At 34.9% G+C, this 12,198-nt stretch overlaps 1 protein-coding gene across 20 annotated transcripts in view; it reads left to right on the top strand.

The window, feature by feature from the left end:
• The window catches only part of TRAPPC8 (trafficking protein particle complex subunit 8), a 97,897-nt gene that overhangs the window by 47,404 nt on the left and 38,295 nt on the right, over positions 1–12,198 (top strand). For all 20 annotated transcript variants that reach the window (XM_058277579.2, XM_058277584.2, XM_058277590.2 and 17 more), the window contains 4 exons: positions 5,659–5,883; positions 7,429–7,537; positions 9,848–10,042; positions 10,433–10,563. In XM_058277579.2, coding sequence (XP_058133562.1) covers positions 5,659–5,883; positions 7,429–7,537; positions 9,848–10,042; positions 10,433–10,563 — 660 coding nt within the window. The remainder of the gene's footprint in view (positions 1–5,658; positions 5,884–7,428; positions 7,538–9,847; positions 10,043–10,432; positions 10,564–12,198) is intronic.

The raw sequence follows: 12,198 nt of genomic DNA, 5'->3' as shown, positions 1-12,198 counted from the left end.
CTTTGAAAAGATGTATGTTTAGGTGTTTTGCCCATTTTTTAATTGGGTTGTATGTCTTTTTGTTAAGTTGAAGGATTTCTTCATATATACTGGATATTAATCCTTTATTGGATATATGGTTTCCAAATATTTTCTGCCATTGTATAGGTTGTCTTTTTATTTTCATCATCAAGTCCTTTGAGGAACAATTAATTTTGAGGAGGTCTCAATTACCTATTTTTTCTTTTGTTGTTTGTGCTTTGGGTGTAAAATCTAAGATACCATTGCTTAACACAAGGTCCTGAAGATGTTTCTCTACATGTTCTTCTAGGAGTTTGATGGCTCTAGCTCTTGTATTTAAGTCCTTGATCCATTTTTAGTTATTTTTTTTTAATGTTAGGTGAGATAGGGGTCTCTTGTTTTTTGTTTTGTTTTGTTTTGTTTTGTTCTGCAAATGGATATCCAGTTTTCCCAGCTTTATTTGTTGAAGAGACTATTTTTTCCCATTTGAGTGGTCTTTGCCCCCTTGTCAAAAATCACTTGACCATAAATTGATTCTGAGTGCTTGTTTTATTTTGCCAAAGGCTCCTGATGCAAACGTGACCAGAAATGGGTTGGCTTTTATAAGGGGGATTTTGTTAAGGTAAAAACTTACAGTTCCAAGGCTGTGAAAATATCCAAATAAAGGCATCATCAGAGATGCTTTCTCACCAAACATCGACTACTGGTCAAATCCTGGCCTGCCATGTGGCAAGGCAAACTGGTAGCTTTCCATCTGGGTCTCTGTCTTCACTTTCAGACTGCCTTCATTCAGAACTGAGCTGTGAGCGATCAAGCACAGCTTGATCTCCTCCACAGGCCTAGCATCTTGAGGTCTCTTTGTGTATCTCTGTGCACAGCTGCTTTAGAGCGTACATACCCTCCGGCCTCCAGGACCCCTGTCAACCTCTTGGGCTCCTTCATCTTTCTGCGACTGCAGGGAATCCTCTCTCTCACATGGCAGGGTCAGAATGGTGGCTGTCTTTTTCTGTGTGTTTCTGCTTCCAGTTCTTAGTTTAGATATGACCCCAGATAGAGGGTGTAGACTCACCCTGGGTCACCCTCAGTGTAGTCTAATCAAAGGCCCTAAAGTGATCCAATCAAATGTACCTTTATGCAAAGGACCCCACACCCATAGGAATGGATAAGTTTAAGATGACCTTTTCTGGGGTTCACAAAAAACTTCAAACTGGTCACAGCTCTTAATTAGTTTCCATTGGTCTTTATGTCTGTCCTTGTGCCAGTGCCATGCTGTTTTGTTTACTGTGACTTTGTAGTAAGTTTTAAGATCAGGAAGTTTGAGTCCTCCAACTTTATTCTTCATTCTTTTTCAAGATGGCTTTAGCTGTTTGGGGACCCTTACTTTTACCCTTCCTAAATTTGATGATTGGCTTTTCCGTCTCTGCCAAGAAGGTTGTTGGAATTTTGATTGGGATTGTGTTGAATCTATAAACTGCTTTGGGTAGGAGTGATGTATTAATGATATTTAGTCTTCTAATATCATGAACAAAGAATGTCCTTTCATTTATTTAGTTTTTTAAAAATTTCTTTTAGCAATGTTTTGTAGTTTTCTAAAGTGTACAAGGTCTTTACATCTTTGCAGATGATATGATCCTATATACAGAAAACCCTGTATATTGGATCAGCAACATAGGACTTTTATTTCTTTCCACTTTGGATACCTTTTATTTCTTTTTCTTGCCTAAATCTCTGGCAGAACTTCTGATATAATGTTGAATAACAATGGTGACAGCAGGCGTTCTTTTCTTGGTCCTGGTGTTAGAGGGAAAGTTTTCAGTCTTTCGTCATTAAGTACAATGTTAGTTATGGGCTTTTCATATATGTCCTTCATAAGAGATACTAGTTTGTAGTTTTTTTGTGGTATCTTTCTCTCACTTTAGTTTGAGGGTGATGTTGGCTCATAGAATGATTAGGCTTTGTTCCCTCCTCTTCAGTTTTTTGGTAGAATTTGAGGAGAATGGGTATTAAGTATTCTTGGAATGCTTGATAGAATTCCCCTGTGAAGCCATCTGGTCTTGGGTTTTTCTTTGTTGGGAGGTTTTTGATTACTGATTCAATCTCTTTACTGGTAAATGGTTTGTCGAGATCTTTTATTTCTTCTTGAGTCAATGTAGGTAGTGTGTTTCTAAGAATTTGTCCATGTTCATCTAGGTTATCTTATTGGTATACAGTTGCTCATAGTATCTACTTATAGTCCTTTTTATTTCAGTGAGGATTAGTAAGAATGTCCTTTTTATTTCTGATTTTTTGTTATTTGTATTTACTTTTTTTTCTTTTTCAGTCTAGCTCAGGGATTCTTAACCTTTTTTGTTCCATGGACCCCTTTGCCAATTCGGTGAAGACCATGGATCCCTTACTAAGTCCACAGTATACTGTGTATATTATTTAATAAATATATCACACCCACACCAACATGTCCCCACATGAATAATGTTTTTTTTTGTTTTGTTTTGTTTTTTATTTAAATTCAAGCTCCTCGACCCCTTGTTAAGAACCCCTAGCTTTAGCTAAAGATTTGTCAGTTGATCTTTTCAAAGAACCAACTTCCGTTTTGTTGGTTCTCTCTCCTTTGTTTTGTTTTCTATTTCATTTATCTCTGCTCTATTCTTTGCTATTTTGTTCCTTCTGCTTATTTTGGATTTAGTTTACTCTTCTAGTTTAGTCTTCCAGTTTTGAGGTTCGTTTTCTGCTTTGAAATTTTTGTTTTTTTTAAGAGTAATTTATTTTTAAATTTATTTATTTCCTCCCCCATCCCCCAGATGGTTTCTCTTATCTGTCTGCTCGTTGCTTGCCTTCTCCAGAAGGCACCAGGAACCAAACCTGGGACCTCCCACTTGGGAGGTGAGTGCCTAAGGCCTGACAATCCACTCTCTACGGGCTGTGGTGTCTGCTGGCTTGTGGCATCTGCTCATTTAGGCATCTGCTCATCGTGATGGGTGCAGAGTCTAACTTGATGTGGTGGATGCGGCTTCTGATCATCTTCTTTTAGGAGGCACCAGGACCTCCCATGTTATGGTAGGTGGACTCCCAAATGGTTGAACCACATCTGCTTCCCTTTTTCTTCTTTTTAATGTAAGCATTTAGGGCCATAAATTTCCCTTTTGGCACTACCTTTGCTGCATCCCATAAATTTTGGTATGTTGCGTTTATTTTCATTTGCCTCAAGAGATTACCTATTCTCACTTGTGATTTCCTCTTTTACCCAGTGGTTGTTTAAGAGGATGTTCGTTAATTTCTACATAGTTTTCAGATTTTCCCTTTGATATTAATTTCTAGCTTCATTCTCCTGAGGTCAGCGAATATTGTATGATTTGAATATTTTTTAGTTTATTAAGACTTGGTTTGTGACCAAACATGGTCATTATTATTTGTGACCTCAGATTTTTTACTCTTTAACAAAGTATCTGCTTGTTTGCTTCAGGACCTCTTGGTTTTTAGCCTGCATTTGTTCTAATTTCTTTCTGCGTTTTTTCTTATGGTTGATTTTGACTCTCATCTTAGGTTCTTGATATTTAAAATCAGTATTCGCCTTTGTAATATTCTTCCCTTCTAAAATTATTTAATCATTTATAGGAGTATCTTCTTTAATGGGTCCACTTCTACCATTAGTTGAGCAGTGATTTTAAAGTGGTTAGCAATTGGTGAGTCCTGAGCCAAGTCTGGAGAAGAAAAGCTTTCTCCAGTAATTGCAGTTGACTCAAACTTGCACTTTCGATTTGAGATTTTTATTTTTATGTGGATATGGAAATATTTTTTCTTGCTGTTTAATGGTTGCTTCCTACTTTGTTCTTTCTCGGTGACTAGCATTAGACTAACTGCTTTGGTGTGCTTGCTGGTTTTTCTTTTTTCTTTTTTTGGTTTTCTGTTGGATGTACTTTTATAGTATAGAAGGTCAACAGAAAATTGCCTGTCTCCCTTTTTTGGTCATCATTTCCATTAAATGATGTTGCTTGCACAGGTGTAAGAATGTGGTGGTCCATAACTGTCTTGGGTTTGTGCAGTGGTGATATTTATTGGCTTAAATGTTGTGGTTTTGTTGGGGTTTTTTTGTAGTACTCGAAGTTATGGCATGCCAAACAACTTCATTGTCTAGTGCCTTTCTTGTATATCATTTTGGCTTTAATTAATCATTTATTGTTCTCAGTCTTATATTAGGTGCACTGAACAACAGGAAAAATAACCCGACAGTTGCAGGCAATACCTTGAAGCAGAAGTAGTCGTTGTTGCTGATGTTATTAGAGAACCCTGACCTGCCTTTCCTAGGCAATGTGCTCTTTGCCCTTCAGTCTTAGTCTGTTGCTGTCTAGACCATTTAGGCACAACATCTTGATGGCTCTCAGACTAACCAGTGAGCTATAATTGGCTTGCAGTCTCTTGTCAGTGTAGCTGATCTAGTATGTAATTTTTAATATATCATGTAAAATATGAAATATGGCATATGTGGCCACATAAATTAAGTGCAAGTCTTTGGTCATAGCTAAGGGATTAAAAAGATTGATAAAAGTGTGTTTATTTTACGTGATAAGGAAAAATTCTTTGAAATCATGGTTTGCTTCTAGATGCAGTGTGAAAACATCATTTTTTCAACATAATATTAGCCAAGTATGATAACATTGTTTTTCAACATAATATTAGCCAAATCTCCTGTCCATTTTATTGTTTATTTTTTACGAGGTAATGGGGATTGAACCCAGGACCTTGTACTTGGGAAGTAGGTGCTCAAAGCACTGAGCTATACCCACTCTCCTCCTGTCCATTTTAGATTTTGAAAATAATTTACCTATACCTTGCCCTTAGAAAGAATTTGATGTAGTTAAAGCCAAATTGAGAGGAAAATTCTTGCTTTTGAAGTGGACTTTTTTTTTTTTAAGATTTATTTTTATTTATTTCTCTCCCCTCTACCCCCTACCCCCCAGTTGTCTGTTCTCTGTGTCCATTTTGCTGCGTGTTCTTCTTTGTCCGCTTCTGTTGTCAGCAGCATGGGAATCTGTGTCTCTTTTTTTTTGCGTCATCTTGCTGTGTCAGTTCTCCGTTTGCGCGGTGCCATTCCTGGGCAGGCTGAACTTTCTTTCACGCCGGGCGGCTCTCCTTACGGGGCGTACTCCTTGTGCATGGGGCTCCCCTACAGGAGGACACCCCTGCATGGCACGGCACCCCTTGCGCGCATCAGCACTGTGCATGGGCCAGCTGCACACATGTCAGGGAGGCCCGGGGTTTGAACCGCAGACCTCCCATGTGATAGACGGATGCCCTAACCATTGGGTCAAGTCCACTTCTCTGAAGTGGACTTTTTTGACCTATTCTGTTCAGAGAAGTAGGTGGAAATGTCAGGACAGACTGGTCTTCCTTTCTCTCGGTTTACATTTCTGACATCCTTCTGTCATAGACACACAGACACACACAGACACTCACATGCACACACACACAGTCTATAAAATATCACTCCATATATAATTGTGAAGCAATTATTGTAAACGTTAGTTTCCTTTTCATCATCATTCCAGTCTCTGTTAGAGAAAGAACCAGTTACCATTTACTCGATAGTGTGTGTCTTTGTGTTTGTACTTTTTTCTTTCTTAGAGAAATTCAAATCATTAATACTTTTTTTTTTTCTTGCAGAAAAAGCATGCTTTGCGTTGCTATTGTCAAGCCATGCAAGTTTACAAAGGAAAAGGCTGGTCTCTTGCAGAGGATCACATTAACTTCACTATTGGGCGCCAGTCCTATACTCTTAGGCAACTGGACAATGCTGTGTCTGCTTTTAGGCATATTTTAATCAATGAAAGTAAACAGTCTGCTCCTCAACAAGGGGCCTTCCTCAGAGAGTATCTTTATGTTTACAAGGTGAATCTTATTTTCAAGAGTAGATTTTAAAGAGATAGTAAGATCCCAGGAGTCTTAATAGATTGGTTTTATTAGAATATATAAAAATGATCTGTCATAATACAGTTGTAACAGGCATGCTTATTTGTCATAGATCTGGTTGCATTGCCCTTTCGATAGTTGCTTTCCAAATTTTAGAAATACAAATATACATCTACAGTTCCTTAAAAGAGAATTTTAATATTCTAGTGAATTTTTGATTTGTTTCTGTTCTTGGAGTCTTAAAAAAGAAAGATGCTACAAGCTTTCTGAACTGTTTTTTCTTGGTGTTTTTATGGTATCACAACTGATTCACAGTATGTTGTGTTCACTTAGCATCCTCAGAAACATGTTCCTTTCTTTTTTCTGTGAGAAATGAAGAGTAGTGGATCTGTGAGAAGTAGATTAAACTTAGGCATTATTATAGTGTAGCCCAGAAAAATTAATTGGAAGGAAGGATGTTACAGTGAGGCAGGAGGATAGAAAATATGAAGAATTGTTTTATGGGAAATTGTAATTTTCCCCCAAAGACCAAGAGTAGTGAATATTATATCTATTTTGCAGAAAATAGTTACCTCTTCATACTCTATTAATTTGAAATCATATGGGTTATAATTTTGGCAGATAAGATGTTCTAATGAGTCAAATAAAATGCAAGGCAAAATCATGTTTGGAAATTTATCTAAAGACAGCTCTCTAGCTCTTAATAACCTTAGGAAGATTATCTGGAGCTATCTAAATGCTCTAAATTTTTTTTTTTTTTTTTTAAACACTGATGCCTTTTATTTTTACTAAATTGGTATGATGCTTCACACAGTAATTTATAGTCTTGAATTTTATAATATGGTGATTTTCCCAATAATAAAATTATTATGTAATATGATTTTTGTATATTCCAGCATCTAACTGTACTTTAATTAGCTTAACCAGTTCCCTGCTCTGTTGTACATTAATTTATCCTAAATATTCCAGTTTTTCACTATTATATAAGGTGATCTCTGTACATTTCTCAGATCATTTCCTTAGAAGAAAATATCTAGAGGTAGAATTGTGAAGCAAATGTCACACACTTATAAAACCATTTCTCCAAATTTCCTTTCAGAAAGTTTGTCTTTCTCTATATTCTTATGATAAAGAATGAAGGTTTCCATTTCCCTCCACCTTCTGGGTATTCCTTACCTTTTGGGTACCTTTTAATTAAAAAGAAGTAAATATGGAAACAGTGTTGTAAAACCTGCCACATATAGGGTTAAAGTTGTCAATACATAAAAACCATTATAATCAAAAAGAAAGAGGTGAAAATTCTAATTAAAAAATGGGCACTTAAGTAGGCAATTCATAGAAGTACAAATGACTGTTTAATGTTTGTAAATGCTCTAAATTTTTATGACTCTTATGAATTAAATAAAACTAACATTTATATATCTTAAGATTCTTGCTTAACATGTTTTTAATATCTTGTGTATTAAAATGAGGAAGCAAATTTGAAAAAAAAAAGTCTTCTCAAAAGTGTTTTTCCCCCCCTAGAATGTAAGTCAACTATCACCAGATGGTCCTTTACCGCAGCTTCCTTTACCATATATTAACAGTTCAGCAACACGGCTTTTCTTTGGCCACGACAGACGACCAGCAGATGGTTAGTAGAACTACTGAGTGACTTTTTAAAGTTTTTCTTTCCTTTCTCCATGTAAAATATGATAGGTAGTTGTTAAAGAATATTTGGAAATAAAGAACTGTATAGCAAATCATCCTGCCACCTGAAGATAACCACTACTTGAGTGTTTTCCTTTCCAGCCTTAGAAACTAAAAACAATAACAACAAAATAGCTGTACTTACTACAGCTTTTGCCACATAATGATGCTCATGTTATTATATAATTTTGATAAATATGGTAAGATATTCTTTCCTGTGCATATAAATTAGTGGGGTTTTTTTTGTTTTTTGTTTTTAGCTATTGTTAAATATATGGGGTATCTTTTTGCTTATATAAAATCATATTGTGATGAGTTTTGTTGATAAAACTTGTCTTTGTAATTTCAAGTATATACAGAAGCAGGTTTACCAATATTCTGCTGTTTTTGCTGTAAGCCATTTTAAAATATAGTATTATTTTCTTAGAATTGAGTCCTGGAATGTCAGTAGTGGGCTAAGAGTATAAATATATTAAGGTTCTTGATGCTTATTGAACTTTGTATTTCTAATCTCTTATTTGAGTTTATTCAATTTGTGTGTTCTTGAGATCTAATTTAGTGTTTATTTTTAAAAAATATTTATCAGGATTCTATATCAGCATTGTTTTTTTTTTTTTGGTTTGTTTTTTATCTTGAAATAATTTCAAACTTAAACAGTTGCAAAAATTATATAAAACCCATACAGAAATGGTAAACACACTTTTCTACCAAGGTGCCCATATGCACTAGCCTTTACTATTTTGTCACATTTGTCTTTCCTTTCTCCCTCCCTCCCTTCCTCCCTTCCTCTCTTTCTCTCTCTCTCCCCCCCCTTTTCAGTTTATGTATTTTCTAAACCATTGAGAGGACATTGTATACCTCATTTTATCAGCTGGGTTTTTTCTCTTTTTTTCCCCACAGATACATAAATTACACAAATGTTACATTAAAAAATTATAAGAGGTTCCTATATACCCCACTCCTCACATCCCCCACTCCTTTTACATTGACAACAACTTTCATTAGTGTGGTACATTCATTGCATTTGATGAGTACAGGGAACTGAGAGTCCACAGCTGCAAGCAGGAGAATTCCACCCATCAGCCATGTGGTATCTAAGCCCCCTCTCTATTTAGAGGTGGAGTGGACATTGCCATCCCAGGATCCTCAGGATGGAGGAATAAAATATGGATTAGAGTGGACTTAATGGTATTCTATTATAGAATTATTGTGACTCTAGTAAAGGAAGAAATTCTATCATTGATGTGGAGACAGTGGCCATGTTTTTTGCTGAAGGCATGGAGAGGAAAAAAGAGGTGTGATATTGGGGCATTTTTGGGACTTGGAGTTGTCCTGAATGATATTGCAGGAACAGATGCAAGACATTGTACATCCTGCCGTAACCCACTTAATGGACTGGTAGAGAGTGTAAACTACAACATAAACTATAATCCATGCTGTGTAGCAGTGCTCCAGGTCAGCTAACAGGGAGGTGAGGATGGTCAGCATAGTTTTTAACAGCCAAAAAAAGTGAAACAAAAACTCTTAATAGCAGTGGAATAAATTGACAAATTATAGTATATTCATATAATAGATTCATGTTGTAGGAAATAAGTAAATTAGTTCTACATGTTTTAGCATGGATAATATCTACTACATAATGTTGAGCAAAAAACCTAGTGAAAGAATGAGAGAGCAAATATAATTCCATTTATATACATTTTAAAACATACAGACCAGTTGTATGCATTGTTTGTTTGTACTCATACATGGTAGAAGTAAAAATAAAAACATGGATGAGAATGGTACATTCACATTGAAATAGCTCTGGGGAAGAAGTGGTACCAATGAGGGTAGGGGAAAGTAATAGGATTGGGGAGGCTTGCAGAGAAGGTGTCAACTCTATCTGTAATATTTTATTTGATAATTATATTACAAATTTGGGATTTGTTAAATTTCATTATACAGATATTTATTACCCTTGTTTTTTCTGTATGTTTGAAATATTTTATAATAAAAATTGTGGAGACTAGGAAAATGACAATCTTGTGGAGTCGGGAGGAAAAGATTATCTATATCATAAGCAAAGTTCTAGTTAGATTAGGATATTAACCCTAGCCAGATAAGAAGATATTTTCCTCTTAGCTAATTGGAAGTAAACAAGGATGAGTGTGTGTATGGGTGTGTATTTGGATAGCTTAGATTTTTATTTAAAGCTGTTTCATTTGAGGGCAAGTGTTCATAATCACGTGTATTTGTGCCATTTTTTCCTTAGGCGAAAAACAAGCAGCTACTCATATAAGTCTTGATCAAGAATATGACTCTGAATCCTCTCAGCAGTGGCGAGAACTTGAGGAACAGGTTGTGGCTGTGGTTAACAAGGGAGTAATTCCATCCAATTTCCATCCCATACAATATTGTTTGAACAGTTATTCTGATAACTCAAGATTTCCACTTGCAGTTGTAGAAGGTGATTTACTTTTTTTTTCATGTTTTATTGTTTGTTTTACTTGCAGCAGATTAAAAATAGCTTACTATATGCCAAACATTACTGGAGTCTGGGGATGGAAAGATAAATTAGAAATTCAAAATTTAGTGATATGCATTTATGAAACCAATCATTGGGGGCACAAATATAAGTGTATGTCATGTGCTATTGGAATAGAGAAGAGGGAATGACATTGGGAAAGCTCCTAGAGGAGGTGATATTAAAATAATCTTGATCAAAAGGATATTTACAAGGTGATAAAGGACCTTAGCATAAATTCAGTGCTTAGAAAGCAAGATATGTTCAGAGAAGTGAAGCGTAAGGTAATGAATGATATTTACTAAAGTTATTAATTTAGGCTTTCTTTTATAGAACCAATAACTGTGGAAGTGGCTTTTAGGAACCCTTTGAAGGTTCCGCTTTTGTTGACTGATTTGTCATTGCTCTGGAAGTTTCAACCTAAAGATTTTAGTGGAATGGATAATGAAGAAGTTAAAGAGCTAGTAAGTTACTAAAAGGTATTTGTAATAAGCATGTTTACAGCCTAACAGTTGCTGCAATAACTTTTCAACTTCTGTTCAGTGAGCTATACTTACTCTTTTTTATGCTTGTTTTTTTTGAAAATTGAGATACAGGAGAACTTAAGAAATAAAAGTAAAACTGTGTTCCCAATATCTAGAAATAAGCACTTTAATATTGTTCTATGTCTCTGCAGTCATTTCCATTTGTATATTTTTCTTATATTTGAGATCTATATTGTGAATGTGTACACATTTCTTTCCTGCTTTTTTCATCCTATATTGTTTTATATGCATATCTTGATATTAAAATGTCTTAATACTTCATTTTTGCATAATGTTCTGTTGTATGGTGATTCCTAAGTTATTGTACTCTTCTCTTCATTGCTGGTTGTTTTAAAGATTTCCATTTGTTTGCTCTCATGATAATTCTATGATGAATATTTTTGTATATAACTTTTTATCCTTATTTATGATTATTTTTATAGGAGAGATTTCTAGACATGAAGTTAGAGAATTTTAGGGAATAGATATCTTAATACCCCTATATTTCCCAAAAGGTCCGACCAGTGTGCTTCTCACCAGCATCATATAGGATAAGGTATCTTATCTTCCCAACATTTAGCATCATCACATAGAAAAAAACTGGTTGATTTGATAAAAAATGCTATCTTTTTATTTTCTATTTCATTGGTTCCTAATGAAGTAAAAATCTTATATTTCCTCTTTTGTGAATTGTCTATTCATTTCCTATGTATATATTTATCTCTTCTTATCCATGCCTATAATAAGCTTTTGATATAGTTAGGGTAGTTTTATTTTTTCTATCTGGTTGCATCATCATCTTTTTGGTGTGTCAGTTTGCTGCCTCCATGTTGTGTGCGGGCCTTATGCCTCACCATACAGGTCTGGGACGCCTTTTTTCCTTTTTTACCCAGAGGTCCCAGGGATCAAACCAGGGTCCTTCATATGGTAAACAGGAGCTCAATTGCTTGAGTCACAGTCACTTCCCTAGGGTAGTTATTTTTGAAGTAGGAATGACCTGAACATATAATTTTTGTTTCCCAGCTTACTGTAGGAGAAATAACTTTTTTTTTACCTAGTTATTTAACTCCTTAGTTTATTCACCAATAACTGTTATACAGATAAACCTTTTTTAAAAAAACTGTTTTGTTAATGATTTCCTAATATGGGTAAAATTATTTTAGAACTGGAAATATGCCAATATTTTGCTGGTGATCTGTGAAGGAAGAACCTGAATGAAGGTGTTTGTTGTAGTAACTTTGACATTTTAGAATATTTAAACTACTTCTCATCCTCTTGAAGTGTTTATTTAAAGTTTCCCTTATTTTAAATCTTGCTGACTAAATTTATTGAAGACATTTTGTGATTTTTTTTTACTCATTATTACTAGCTTGAAAGATTGAGATTTCTCAGGTTCTATTCTGAATTAAATTTCGCAACCTTTTTTGCAACCTTAGCAATTTTTCCTAATTTTTTGGATGTCTAGAATACAGATTAGGAAAGTATAAACTGTTTACTCTTGAAAAAGTTTTTTAAAAATGTCTATTCTTTTTCTTTGTTATCTTTTTTTTTCCTTCTATTTTTGCTTTTTCATTC

The sequence above is a fragment of the Dasypus novemcinctus genome, chromosome 16, assembly GCF_030445035.2.
Source record: "Dasypus novemcinctus isolate mDasNov1 chromosome 16, mDasNov1.1.hap2, whole genome shotgun sequence".
In the NCBI taxonomy this organism is placed as follows: domain Eukaryota; kingdom Metazoa; phylum Chordata; class Mammalia; order Cingulata; family Dasypodidae; genus Dasypus; species Dasypus novemcinctus.
This window is presented reverse-complemented; position numbering and strand designations above follow the sequence as displayed.